The sequence below is a fragment of the Silene latifolia genome, chromosome 5 (genome assembly GCF_048544455.1).
Source record: "Silene latifolia isolate original U9 population chromosome 5, ASM4854445v1, whole genome shotgun sequence".
Taxonomy (NCBI): domain Eukaryota; kingdom Viridiplantae; phylum Streptophyta; class Magnoliopsida; order Caryophyllales; family Caryophyllaceae; genus Silene; species Silene latifolia.
In genome coordinates, this window is record NC_133530.1 from 50740098 (window position 1) to 50755321 (window position 15224).

At 39.7% G+C, this 15224-nt stretch overlaps 1 protein-coding gene across 1 annotated transcript; it reads right to left on the reverse strand.

Moving 5' to 3' along the window:
* Positions 1-6190: 6190 nt before the first annotated feature.
* On the reverse strand, positions 6191-14625 carry LOC141655350 (uncharacterized). The gene is made up of 8 exons (XM_074462435.1): positions 14560-14625; positions 12365-12469; positions 8865-9001; positions 8717-8787; positions 7743-8624; positions 7485-7617; positions 7272-7368; positions 6191-7120 (listed from the first exon to the last, which is right to left on the reverse strand). The coding sequence occupies exons 2-8, from the start codon at positions 12413-12415 to the stop codon at positions 6191-6193; spliced, it is 2301 nt and encodes a 766-aa protein (XP_074318536.1). The 5' UTR covers positions 12416-12469; positions 14560-14625.
* Positions 14626-15224: the final 599 nt, after the last annotated feature.

The following is a 15224-nucleotide window of genomic DNA, read 5'->3' on the forward strand; positions in this document are numbered from 1 at the left end:
CATATGGAATATATCCGCTGCTGACATTTGAAACATATCCGAGGTGTCTGATGTGAATGCTGTTATCTCCAACCGTTCTGTACCGTCAGAGACATCACAATTGAAGGTAATCCTGCGTTTCAAGGTTAGCATTAAATGAAGCTTTGAATGATCTATAGGCATTTGGTGGGTACGCTGCTAAATTATAGAGGGGGGAGGGGGGGGTGTAGCTTACCTTGGTTCTGAGACTACATCGTCTTTAGTGCAGGTTTCACATTTGAACTTTTCTCCGGCTGCATAGTCTGTTCGTTTACCGCAGTGGGAGCAGCCTAAGTATGCGTTAACCTTTTGGAGGTCTGGTGCAGGAACTGTCACATTTAGTTGGTAGCGCTCATCCTGAAGGGTGTTTTTTGCCTGTTGTTACTTACATATCAGTCTCAGAAAGTAAGCTTTCCCTAAAGGCAGGAAATCTAGCCGTTCTTTTACAGGTAAACATAATGCGTACAATGGGCACATTTTCGAACATCCAAATGCAGTGAAATGTTGGGTTTACAACCACGTTAACTACAGTTTTCTAACGATATGATTAACCGGGGGCCAGTTGGTTATACCTTTTTATTGTTGAGAGCACTCAGACTCATAACAGAAATAGGCGCGTTGGGGTCCCTCACTCTGGCAACTCTTGTCTGTAAATCTTTCAGAAACTCTTTGCTTCGGTTTCCCCTACAGCAGAAGTTTGTGATTAACAATCACGGTGATGTTAATCTAAGGACATATGTCGAAGTCGGCAAATAATGCTAGAGTTGTATGTGTAAAGGGATAATACCATTCTATCAGGGCAGCTACTTTAACACCTGCAGGTTTTGTATTTATCAATGTAGACATTGTGGTTTTCAACGAGAAACCTGCATAATATGTAATGGTTAGCAATAATTTTGGTACACGGTCGTTCTTCTTACATTATCATCAATCTGTTTTAACCTTTATAAGTAGAAACCCTCAATGCTGTGAAGCCAACCACAGGCAATGTATCGACCAGGGAAACCAACTTGTCACAGTCACTTTCCGACAGATCATTCCAGACCGACACTACAATTGGCTGTTCAGCACTGTTTCAAGAATGACGGAGTTAGTGTAAATATAGGCCAACGATCCCGGTAACATTGGAAAATGTAAATAGTTTACCCATGATCAGTTACGACAATCTCTCTGACAGTGTTCTTTCGTCCTTGTTTAGTGGGGACCTCACGTGCTGCTGGTTCCACATATAGCAGTGTTCCAATGACATCTGTGAAATTCAGTGCTAATGTTAATAAACGGATAATACTATATAAGTGGGCATAGTAGTGGCTGCAGATTTTAGGCTCACCAAATATGTCGTAAGGGGTTGCTGTTTTTGGTACTTGAGAGACACTCTGGTATTCCGTCAGAAAAGCTTCAGGAGCAGTAGTTAGTGGGCGGATAAGCGTTTGCTTTCCAAAACCCATTGTGTACGGCAGCTCAGCAGGATCTCCTCGCCTGTACTGGTCTAGCATTGGTTTGAGAGGGGCATTTGCAATTTCATATACCCCATTGCACACGAGGGCTTCTTGGTGGGCCGAAACCTGATCCCCGAACAATACGCCCCGCAATTTTTTTCCCCTGCACAGTGACATTCAATATTTAGCATACTTGTACAAGTCAACATATATTGTGAGTCCAATTGCCGAAATCTGACAAACACTGCAAACATTTTTTTTTCAAATTACCTATTCCTATTATTTGGTAGTCTCAATCATGGTCATGGATTTCAAATACATTTGCATGTACGTGCCAAAAACCCTAACCTAAGTCGGTATTAAATCCTCTATGTAGTAAAAGAAAGTAAAAATAAAAACAGACAAAATCCAATAAAGCTACATAGGCGATTTGATAAATTACAAACTAATAGTTGATAATTAATAACACACGTGAATAAATTTGGCATGCAAGAAAGACGCGTTATTAGTTTAAAGAGATTTTGCCTTATCATCTTGCAGAACGACCGTCTGGTAAAGTACATCTTTGGTAGATTTCTGGGGTTTCCCTTTTTGCAAAACTTTTACTTTCACCTTGTAACTTGTACTGTTGCTATTGAGCTCGTCCAAAAAAACCCTTCCTTCAGACATGATAGATAGTACACTGCGTAGTAGGGAACACTGTGAATATATAAGCGGCGGACTGGTAAATTAAATGCGTAACATGTCAGTATTGTGCAGGAGGCACCTAGTAACGCACTAATTTGGATACAAATCTGCAATGTAGTAGTTCGGTTATAGTGTTTAGTTCTTTTTAAGTTTTGGAACCCTGGATTTTACACTAATTTCTAACGTTTTTTTTGTCTATTTTTCTTAATAAAATAGTCATAACAAAACTTGTAAAGCAGCAATAGGAAGGTGCAATTTTAACAACAATTGCGATAGTTTCCAATATCAGACAAAATTACGATAAATATATATTGCGATCAGCGTTAATGTAGTGTGTAGGTATCAAACACGGGCTTTTTTTGGGCGTGCCTCACCGAATATCGAGTAACATCTCCTTACCCTAGATTTTAGTGGAGTTGGTAGAAAGGAAATTTCTACTAAACAGTATAACAATTGTATACAGAAAGTTAATAAGATAATAAACAGAGGAACGAGTGAAACTTTTATCGACCTTTTAACATTGGCTGACATAAAAGGCATTTTAATTACAACTGAAGGCTATTGATCTACAACGTTTTATAGCTTCACAACAAAATATGAGACAGATAATCATTGAAAAAACGTGCATCAAAACCGCATGCCATATCAGAAGTTCAAAGTTCAAAGTTGGCACTGAATAAATAGTAATACACACAAAAGCAAATACAAGTAAATAAAAAGAAGTTACCCTGATGTGGAAGAGTGGAAGGAAGATGGTAATAATGCAGAGGGTCTTTACAGTCTGCTTTTCAAAAGAAGGTTTGTGAGTTTGTTTTATGAGGGCAAGAGTTGAAAAGTGGTGAGGTGAATTGTTTAATGATTTGTTTGACTGATATAGTGTGTGACTTGATGTAGCCCAGTACAGAGAGTGGGGTTCTGGCAATGGTCTATGGAGTATTGGAGTGAATTAAGGGATTCTGGGAGGGCTAGTTGTATATATGTGGCTATTAGAGCTTGTGTACCTTTTGACCTTTTGTTTTTTTGTTATAAGCGTTACCTATTGTGTGTATTTGTTGTGTAATAGTATTAATTAGTCTTATTATAGTGGGGTATACCCGTTTAAATCTGTAGACGGGTTTAGTACATTACCGCGTTCATAATACGGACTAATTAGCGAGAGGTGGTGTATAAAGATAGTTGTTAAAGTGGGATGTGTTATATTTGGAATAGTTCAGGTTATTTGTTTTGTATACCCCTCCCTTATTTCATATTTCTCTCCCTTTATTCGTTTCTTTTTAATAATGTGATTTTTTTTCTTCCACTATATATGTTTGGTTTCTGCGTGTAAAATGTAAATCTATTAATCTTTTAGTTCAATTGTCGCTTCTTTTACGTGTTTACTATTACAAGGCTATAACGTAATTCTATGCTGTCTTTATGAAGCGACTATTATAAGGGACGTTTCCATATTAGAGTGCCTAGTTTTATGATGTTACGTTAAATATTGTCACGGTTGTTAATAGATAGTTTTATTGAATATCAGCCAAAGTTTACAAATTGCTTTGGTGAGGTTCTGATAATTTTGGGCTCACACTCAAAGTTTGTTTTTTTTCTTCTCTATTTTTTTTTTTTTGGAAAAGTAAAAAACACCCTTTAAGGTGAGGACGTTTAAGTGTGTTAAATAGAATGTTTTACACCAGATAATTTTAATACCAACTATGCAAGATTTCATATTTTGTTTACATAGAGGGGAAGAAGTTGTTTTCATAAACATACTATTAAATCTGACATTCATTTGTCTGGTGTTCTAGTGACCACCTTTCAATACACACAACAAGCAGAGCAAGGTAATTTACAACAGTTGGCAGAGTGTGCAAAAAACACCAACATCCAGCTTAAAGAAGCTTTAGGGAAGAATCTAGCAGCAGAATAATGTCGCTTAGACGAGAGTACAGGCTACGTATTCTTACGCATGGCAATGGCAGGCATTGAAACTTTACCGCAAATGTCGAATTCCAAATGTATCGTGCCCTTGTTTGTGAGTCAAAATTACTCTACTGAAAAATGAAAGAAAACGCCACATATCATTGTTGATCTTAAATGGAATAAAAGAATATGTAGACAAATGTTATGGTCGGTAGTTTACCTTGAAGTGGCAGTCGCTTAAAGAATTCCAGCAAGGGTAAGAGCATCGTATGATACGACATTTCTGACAAAAGTTGCAGGGACTGTTTCAGGCCCTGGTGCCGCCACAACAGTAACCTGGCTTGATTTTCGAGCCCGGGATAGTGCGACATATAGCTGACCATGAGAGAAGCATGGACGCGGTAAGTACACTGCTACCTGACTTAAAGTCTGTCCCTGACACTTGTTAACTGACATTGCAAAGCTCAGCTTTAAAGGGAACTGATTTCTTTGAAAATGAAAAGGATAGTTAGCTGAAGGAGCTGGCCGAAGCTTGATGCGTGGTATAAGTACACGGTCTCCTTTGTGTTGGCCCGTCATAATGACACATTCAATTGTGTTCGGTAAAAATCTCTTGCAAATCAGGCGTGTGCCGTTGCATAAGCCAAATGATGGTTGGAGGTTCCGGATCAGAATAACAGGACAATTTTCTTTAAGAATAAGTTTGTGAGGACTCATTCCACCCGGATTTAGTTTGTTGATAAATTCTGCCGGGTAAACTGCACAGGTATCATCTAACATTGAATCGTGGCTTGTGTAGGTTACAACCTTGCCGGGGAACTTGTCAATTAGAGCATCGTTAATGGCATCTACATCGTCGTTTAGCGGTGTCAGAATCGCTCGATTTGTAAAGATGTCGGGATCAAATGTGCCAAGATCCAATTCTGGAAATGCAAGTGCCGCCAAACCACTTATCGGGTTTGGGTCATCGCTGTCCAGCACCCTGACCAGCCCATCTGGTAGTTCAATGTTTTCATATTCCTTGGTTTACAACTCGCCGTTACCAAGTGCAAGCAAAAACCGTGCAAATTCAGGATCATCTCTTGCACGAAGATTTTCAGATAAGCTAAACTTCGTTAACTTTGGCCAGAGGTGTGAGCTGAACAAACTGGCTTCCAATACCTCACGTTGCGACTTTCGGGGTAGGATTGGAAGTGTTTGCCTAAAGTCACCGCCAAACACAACGATTTTCCCACCAAAAATCTGTTCTGGGTTACATAAGTCTCGGAGCAGATGGTCTAGAGACTCGATATTCTGCCGCTTTGACATCGAAGCTTCGTCCCAGATTATCAAGCTTGTTGCCCGAATCAGCGCAGCGAGACTACTTTGCTTAGGAATGTCACATGCTAAAGATATGTCACATTCTAAGGGAATTTTGAATTGTGAATGGGTGGTTCGCCCGCCCGGTATGTTCGCTGCAGCTATGCCTGATGATGCTGTTGGCAGGACTATCTGCCCCATTAGGCATACTTCAGCGTACAACGCTTTGTATAGGAAGGTTTTACCAGTGCCACCCGACCCATCTACAAAGAATGCACCTGGTTTAGACATACGTACATGTTCCATAATTGTGTCAAACGCCTCCTTCTGAGCTGAATTTAGGAGTGCCTTACATAACGTGCAGTCCTCAGGTATTGCTGCGTCAAGGGCATCAACTATATCTCTAGTGCGCCTCATTTCATCATCGTTGCAAGTATCTAGATGTTCCAGACCAAACTCCGCCATAGTTTTCCCCATAGCTTCTAAGTACCTCTCCACTGAACGAGCTGTTAGCTGGCTAACTTTCCGTGGGTCGGCTGGGAACTTTAGTCGAAAATCGTCTGACAATGATTCATAGTGTGTATCCCATAACAAAGATGGATCCTTTGGTTGTGCGAAAATGAGCAATGTTGAGAAAAGGCGACGAAGTGCTGTAGGCATTTGTACTGCGCAAGCCTCCGCCATGCATAGCTCAAGAAAGATCTTCTTCTTCAATGTACTCGTGTCGGAGCGCCGCCTCCTGGAATGTTGCACATATATACCCGTTCACTGTTTTCAATGACTCAAATGATGTAGGACCCCGGATGTGTAGGAGCAGAAGTCTTAGGAAAAAACGCTCCCCTTCAGCCGGTGCTACAAAAACAAGCCTGCCAATCACAATAACTTTGTTTCTCCTTTTTTTCCCAAGTTCTGGTTCCAGTATCCCAACGGTAATGTTCAGTAAACTCCCCGTATAATAGTTTGGGGCAGTCTTTAGTTGCGCTTTTCTTGAAAAACTCAGTAAGAGGGGTGCGACTCCTTTTCTCATCAGCAATTACATCAGCCAAGTTATCTGTTGATCTCAGGCGTATTGTCTGCATGTTGGGTAGGTGCACTTGCAGGGGCATTACTGGTGGGTGTGTTTCAAATAAATAAAATCCGAATATCCGCCAAGCTGCTTCGCACGGAGATACCCATCGTCCTGATTGGAATTGCGCTATTTCATCTATTGTTGTGGGTTCTTCGGCATTCGTAACACTAAAGGAAATTTTGTCGTGGCCTTTGTATATATACTTATACAAATATTTGACTGCATGCATTATTGAGCATACCTCAACATTCAGGTGATAGTCGAATAAAGCCAACAAGTACGGGTTATACGGGATAACCCATCTATTGTCTAGTTCATGATCCCGGATAAGCACCTTTTCGCCTGTGTTCCGCCTTCTATACTCGGGATATCCAGCACCATTAACTGTTGTGTCAGATGTGTAGGACTTTGGGTATTCGTATTTGCAACACCCAGGACTGTTAGCATGCTTCATGCATGAACATGCAGGATTAAGTTTGCCACAAGGACCGTGCATCATGTGTTTAAGCACAGTCTTACGGAGGGAAGGGTTAGCCATTGACGGTATTTCAGCACAGATAAATTTGTCAAAATCTGCCGGACATTTCAGTCTATACCCGTCTTTTAGAATTATCAGGAAGTGTACATGGGGGAGGCCTCTTTTCTGGAATTCAACCACGTATACGTAAGCTGCAACTTCTCCAAAAATGTGCTTTTCCACAATCTGTTTCTTCAGAGCTAAAAGCTTAGCACGGAAAACTCTTGCAACTAAGTCCGGCCGATTCTAAGCCTCTTCTCCTGGTGCTAGGTGGTTTTTTATTTCGGGCCAGGTAGGATTGCATGTCATAGTGACAAACAGGTCAGGTTTTCCAAACCTGTGTACCAAGGCCATTGAATTCAGATATCTTTTTTTCATGTCCCGAGGTCCCCCCAAGATAGTCGGTGGCAGAATCACTCTCTTGCAAACGTTCGCTGCACAACATTCACCCGTTCCGACAGTATCAATAATTCCCTGGTATAATTCAGCCCTTATCGTCTCTTGATTATTTCTGAAATAATCAAGCCGCGTGTTTTCGATTTTAACGTACATGTCCACCACATACTGTTGGAAGCACCGACCTGTCCGCAAGAGCATATTACCGGGGCGGTTTTGTAACTTGTAGCAGTAATATTGCCGGCACGATATAATTTTATCCTTTGGACCATAGCCTTGCTCGGCGCCTATTTTTTTATTCAAGGGCAACAAAACAGTAAGTGTATATACCATGTCAAAATGTCAAAACACGTTAACTGAAGAGTGATGCACAGGGAATAAATAATAAATAAATACTTGTAAGTTTACATACGGTTTAATTCATCTTCTAATAGGCCTTCGACGGTTTGTGTAAGTTCTAAAGACGCCCTGTCAGGAGCGTGGCTTTCTGTTTGGGTCGTGCCCGGGGTTACTTTTCGGAGCCCTTGCACCCACCCACATTCTCCAGACGGGAAAAGCAATGGGTACTGCAAAGGATCATAACAACCATAGTAGTGCATTATTCGATGGGACTGGTTGTCCTTTGCAGTTACAGTTATATGCGGGGTGCTAGACTCGCTAGACGATGAACTTTCCGTCCAAATAACAACTACTTCATCAGACGTGGGTGCGTTGTACACTCGCTGGTCCAAAACAGTGTTCCTGTTTAGTTTTATTTGGGTATTTTCATCTATGGGTAATTCTTTAAGGGATCGAAAGAAGCGCGCGTAAGGATTGGACTGGGTAATCTGCATTAGGGTGTTAACTATATCTCCCCTTACCTCTGGGAAGCAACCAGTTCGATTAAGCGCCTCATGCCGCCCATCATAGAAATAAAGTTGTAGATATTTTGGCCTACCATCATTGGGAAGTAAAGTAGGTACGTGATGATATATTTGGCCATGGAGAGTAAAGACATAAATACCTTTGAGGGTGGATGCAACATAATTTCTGCCAATAGAGCTAAAAGCAAAGAGATTGTTGTACATCCTTGCGTACGCGCGGAAATGAACTGCATCCTCATCAGGGGAGGTATACAAGCGCACTAATGCAGGAGGATATGCATTTGTAGGTAACTGAATAGCTCCATTAGCACAGCAGAAAAATGGGGTTTCGTATGCAAACTTTTGTGCGTTGCACTTAACACATACCCCACCGTGCGGCAACTTCAATTGCTCTGTAGGTAACGGTTGTGCCGCGTGAGCTGCAGGTAACCCTGCGTATGAAGTGGACATAAGAAAGTTAGCGGCAGTATTAATTCACACGATGTTGCAGTAACATCAACAACAAAGTGTTCATGGAACTTACTCGGTTGTCGGTTGATTTGGGCCTTTCTTCGTCTTTTAGACTGCGGTTGTATAGGTGTTTCAGGCACATTGCTGCAGGGGTGAGTATTTGGGTTAGCTGAATTTTTTTGTATCAACAGCAAAAGGAATGCACACAGGACGCACAGTACCTTATTCCAGTACGATCGCAGTAAATAATTGTCGTTCTGGCTCGTTTGCCGCCACGCATAACTGGCCTAGGTGGAGGGGCAGTTGTAAGTAGGCCTCTATCTGGCGGTCGTCCTGTTAAGGAGCAACCTCCCTGTACCTGTGGCACCATTAGTTAAGAACAGAATTTAGGCAAAGCTTAGGGGGACTTGTACTACGGAACAACTATATGCTCAAGAGACCGGGGCATTTATAGGCTCGCAAAGCATAGGTAGATGGTAGGCTGTTTTGTTAGGTGCGGATGCTCGGTTAATCGCCACACTACACACAGTAAGGTCCATATGCGAAATGGTTACACCGTAACTAAGAAATACATGTTTTCTCAGAAATGCATGGAATATGGTCACAAGAATGACGAACTGTTATGGCTAGGCTTCTTAAGTACCCAGTCCTATAATAAGCTATGATAATTAAATACGTCTTGGAAGCATAAAAAGTTTCCTGGTATGCGTATGCAGTACCTAGCTTCTTCTTCTTCTTCTTCTTCTTCTTCTTCTTCTTCTTCTTCTTCTTCTTCTTATTATTCTTCTTATTATTATTATTATTATTATTATTATTACTATTACTATTACTATTACTATTACTATTACTATTACTATTACTATTACTATTACTATTACTATTACTATTACTATTACTATTACTATTACTATTACTATTACTATTACTATTACTATTACTATTACTATTACTATTACTATTACTATTACTATTATTACTATTATTACTATTATTATTATTATTATTATTATTATTATTATTATTATTATTATTATTATTATTATAAAAGGATGCGCGTAGCTTTCATTAAATGAAAAACAAAAGTTTACATGAAATTGGTGGGGAACTTGCCACCATCTAGAAAAAAACTACCGGCTATTCCGACCACTACAAGTAATATACTGCTTGTCTCCAAAATTTGCAGCAGGTAATTACATGTTCAGTTCGTCCTACTCTCTTCCTTATCTTCTCTTTCTAGTTACTCCTTTTTTTTATTTTTATGTGTGCTTTCTATTTGGCTTACCTTGTCCTTTTTTTCTTGTCTATAATTAAGTTGTTTACATAACGAAAAGGAATGCGTATGTGCATTTGCTAATTAATGACAAAATTTTAAACCCAATTTGAAGAAATGTACAGGACTACGCGACAATGTTGCTTCACACATTTTTCATTATGAGAAAAGTGAACATAGTATTACAACCGAGTAGTAGCAAGCTTTAAAAACGTTCATTCAAAATACATCATAAACCTACCGAAACATACACGCAGCAAATATATACAAACACTATTATAGTGTCAAAAAGTTACAAGTTCATCCCTATCTATTAGGATTATGAAATAGTGGATTAGTGAAGTTCTAAGCGTTCCATATCAAAGGTTTATTGCCAAAACGGTACGCGAGCCACACACTCATTTCATTCTTAGGTCTCCTAGCATGGCATGCAGTTATGCCTTTTTGAAGCGATCAAACATCGACTCAACATTCTTAGAAACCCTAAAATAGCGGGGGGGGGGCTTTGCTCGTGCAGGCCGAACATGTGCCCTATGCTTGCAAGTCGCACACAATTTCATTTTTTTAGGTGGTGGAGGGGGGCCGTTGGGGCGAGGGATCTGAAAATCAGAGGCACGTGGCGTGGTGGCCCCTTCCTCAAGGAGTAAGCATGATGGTTCAAATTCTTCCTCTATGCCTGTTAGGCGCGCTTTTACAGCAAGGTAACTTTCTCGCTCTAGTGCTGAATCGAGGGTAACACGATTGGTGTCAGGAGTAACATAGTTTGCATCTATGATCTCAAGGTTAAGTATTGGTATGACATATTCGATCGCCTGCTTAGCTACGTCATTTTTTGCAGGTTCGGGAAAGCTGAAGCAGTCACTCACTATGTCTTTCTTCCCAATAACCACCCCAGGGAGGGACACGGTCATGAATGCAGTATACCGGTCTTTCCCATGCCGGAGAACATCCAATGTTGTACAGTGTATTGGAAACTTTTGATTGAGGAGCCTCAATAAGGAAACACAATCAAGAGCCACATTTTTTGGAGTACCTGAACAGGCATTTGGGGGCTCTTCATTCAACGGGGTGTTAGTACGGCCTTTCATAAGCTCCTGTAATTCTAGGCGTTTCAACCTATATAGGCCACCAAACCTCTGCAACAGTTCCCTCTTGGAGTGGGTAAAATCTTTAACTGTAACATTGTATTTGGTCATGATATCGCGAACAGCTTGCATAGCTGCATGCTCACATGATTCCTCAGGGGTTACGGCTGGGCCACCAGTGTATATGAAGGCAACTTGTTCACCTTCTGGGCAGACTGAAAGGTATACACTATTACTGGTCCCATTTACGTACCGGTATTCAGGGCTTGAGAATCTTAAGCATTCTGCTATTTGCTCAATCAAGGGTTGGAAAGGAATTAGTACTTGCGTAGGTGCAGGACCTATGACCTGTAATTTAATTATTTTCCGGTATAGTAAGAAGTCGTCTAGAAAAAAATAATGGTGCATACTCGTGATAAAGGGAACGTGCAGAGGTGTGCGTGAAGCAATTCACTTTAAATACGTGTTAGGCGGATCTAAGGTTAGCTCGATGTGCTACGAGACTATGGGTTTGCAAATAAACAAGCAGCTCCAACTGCAGGAACATTGATCTAGGCTAAACTTCTATGGTTTTTAGTTGGGGTATTTTTGAGCAAGTTATTCTAAGAAAGCACAGATTTGAACTCTGCACATTTTAGCGCACATTAGACATAACCAATGTAATATTGAGTGGTTTGTACAAATTATTATAAACTTGAAATGATCAAAATCTAAATGGATGTAGTCATGTTAGCCAATCCTTACCCCTTTTATCATTTCTTCAATATTTATGAATGGACACGAAAAAACTAACATGGATGTATATTTCCCTACCCCTAAATGGATGTATATTTCCTTAGCCCTAAATAGATGTAATCATATCAGAATCATTGGTGAATCATTGATGTAATCGAAAACTAAATTATAAAAAAGGAAATGATATAGCTGTACATATACCCATACATGTATACAGATGAATAAAATAATAAAACACAAAGAATAGTTTCATGTTGATGAACCAAACTGTGAATTTCAGGATGTTTACCTTAATTGTCAAAGGCTAACCACATCAAGGCACATAATTTATTGTCTAGGTACGACATTTTGTTTTGTTGTTTTCATCTAGTTTACACCATGTATCTTAAACACGGAGATAGTAAGATGCAGTTGGTGACATAACCATGTAGTAAGAACTATTCGCCAGACAGACGTATTTTTTATTTTAGTTTTTTCCATAAGAATGTATAAAGCATAACAAAGAAGAATGCACAAAACAGACTATTTAAAGGTAGCCTATAGAGTGTTTATTTTGTTAAGGAAGAAGTGCAAATATTTGTGTACATATTAACCAAAGTAATGCAAATGTAATCATATGGGCATAATATACCTTTGGTGAGGCGGAGGAAGATCCTGGTGTATGCTCCGCTGCATTATCCATGCTACTTTGTACTGAGTAAGCTTTACCCTTTGGTATGCCCTTGGTGTTTAGTCACTGAGGATATAGAAATTTAGCATACATATACCCATGTATATATATAAACAATTAAAGGGTACATTGGTTGTCTAAAGTTAAATGTTATTATTACCATCTAAACAAGTACAAGTACAACATCTATGTAGATCAGATGCTAACTATTATTTTACACGGATAAGGCGTGTTTAATTGTTAGTTCTGTAATGGGTCAGTTCGGCTGTTATCTAAACGTATAATTAGTAATGATAAAATATTCTTGCTCACCACCTTTTTTTTAAAAAAAATAAAAATTACAACGATATGTTTACCATTACAAATTTGACTTAAGTTTATACAAGTTTAATCTCTCTTTTTTTTTGGTTGTGTTGGGGCTGGTATTATGAATCGCAGCGTAAAAACATATTTAAGTTGAGTCACTAATAGAGATTGCACACTATCAGTGTCGGAGGGGAATCCCGAATTGAAGTGGACAAGCTTTGTTGTTTGCAACCAAGTTTAACCAGTGAATATCACTAAGTAATACATGCGGCGTTCATTTGCGAGACCCCAAATTATATTAAATACAATAGGCCATTAGGAGTCCATTATCAATAATACAAATACAAGTACAACACTCCTGTCCAAAATCAATAATACTGTCTAAACAAATACAAGTACAACACTCTTGTAAACGGATGTAAATAAATATATATGTGGCGGGAGTCGAGTCTAATCGTTTTTTTTTTTTTTTGCATATATTAGTTCAGGCTAAATGTCCACATTTTTTTTCCCAACAGAAGAAAAATATCTAATGCTATCACTCCTCCCAACATATTTAGTTAGATCATGACCAAGTTGATATGATTATTGGCTGTTAGATTGAAGAGAAGTTTGTGTATGATGTCATATTAGTTGCATCATCTCTACAATTTTATCCATGTTTAACGGCAGTCTGAATCACCCTTGCAGTCCACTCCTTTTTTGCACAATTAAGGGGGTTGTGTTATTTAGGTTGACTATTGGGTGGTATAGTGTTAGGTAATGGGCATAGTACTTGGTTTGTGTGACCTCTTATTTTTCGGTGGAGTTGTGGTTAGTATAATTCGTGTATTTGGGAAACCGTCTTGTTGGTCATCCGGACACCTCTCTTTGTGGTACGTCGCATGCTCTACAACCTCGAATTCTGATGCATCAATTAATGTATTACGTTCGCTTCGAATGTTTAGGTGCATGAACATTTTGCCACACACACCTATCTGTATGGCGACCATAACCGGAAAACCCCAAACACCATCGTAACTTACGCAAGGGGGAAAAAAGTACGCATTTATTTAGTAGACTTATAGGAAAAAAATAATGCCTGTGTTACAAGTAATAGCACTGTTTTTGGGACAAATCAGAGAGGTTAAACTTACTCTATGTACAAATAGAAGACTTGAACACTATTAGTTATAACAATAAACAGTAAGGTTATGACACACAATTTTTATTTAACGCTATTAAGGACTTATTAAGCCTTGTGCATATCCTTAAGTCTATGGCAAGGCGTACAGTTACAACGGAGAACGCGTCCATGGTCCTCTATAATAAAAAGTCACCTACAGATACAAGCATAGAATAGTCCTTGTAACAGTGGTATTGTCTGAAATAAATAATTACGGTGTATGTGTGGTGCCTTATTTGGCCGTCATCGTTTGTCCTTTTAAAACTAAAAAGCGGTGCCAGTTGTTAATTGAGCCTAGCCTATTAAGCAAAATTGTAAACATTACAGTACGTAGCACACGCATAAAAGGCAACAGGTTTCTTAAATCGGCAACTTGGCAATGAACTGCCATCCAAAAAGGGACCTTAACGTTATAACGTTAATTTGATAACGGGTGCTGCTGTTGTACAGGCAGGTGGCCTGTGTACGATTTAATTCAACGATTACCCACACGTGTTCCTAGATTAAAACAAGTCTTCCTACCCTCTGCCTCTTCCCCTCATCCTCCTCCGACGACAACGTGAACTTAGAAATTGGGTTACAAAACATTTTAATTGTGAAGAAAACAGTCCCTATACGCCAACAGGTCTTTTAATGCTGGGCATTTTCCAGGAAATTAGAAACAGTCCAGGAAAGATAAACTTACTTTGAATCACGTCAGAGTCTACGGGCGTTTTAGCCATTTCCTTCTCTCATCGCTCCACAATCTGGCTCCTCTTTCTCCCGTTCTCTCCTTTTCTCTCTTCTTCTGCTGCCTTTCCTAATTCAAATAGCTCCTTAGAGATATATTCAAGAATTGTGTGTACTATGTGAAATGGCAGCCTTTGTACGATTGGTGCCTGGGCAATCTTCAGATGTGACAACGTGTGGTATGGGTGGCAGTGGGCAGGGATAGGCCATGTCGCCTGTCACGCAAATAAGGATATGCTTCGCTATGTACGCATTTCATCAGCCAAACTGAGAGCTCTGCAAGAACGCTTAAAACTACAACGACCATGTACATGCACCGCTTGATTATGTGATTTAGCAGCAGTTAACCCAGTAAGATAGCATGTAATCAGACTCAAACCCCGTACTGATACACATACCCAGTCAAAAACGCAGACAACTGACGCTAGAGGTGGGACGCTTTATATATAGTACTCTCTGATCGCACTAAACTTAGGAAGGGGAACAGGAAGCTGCAAATAATATGTTAGGAGCACGCAAGTATCAGAAGCAGCAGCAGCACTGACATTCGTTCACCACACCGGTGTTAAAAGGTTAGCCTTAGTGTTTCTCTAAGCACAAATTGATAGAGGAGAACAATCA

Bases quoted from the DNA above. Each gene is read 5' to 3' on its own strand.
- LOC141655350 (XM_074462435.1), bottom strand. From the start codon at position 12,415: ATGGATAATGCAGCGGAGCATACACCAGGATCTTCCTCCGCCTCACCA. The intron at 9,002-12,364 runs GTATATTATGCC...ATGGTGCCACAG, and splicing joins CTTCCTCCGCCTCACCAAAG to GTACAGGGAGGTTGCTCCTT. The intron at 7,618-7,742 runs GTATGTAAACTT...ATAAAAAAATAG, and splicing joins ATTAGAAGATGAATTAAACC to GCGCCGAGCAAGGCTATGGT.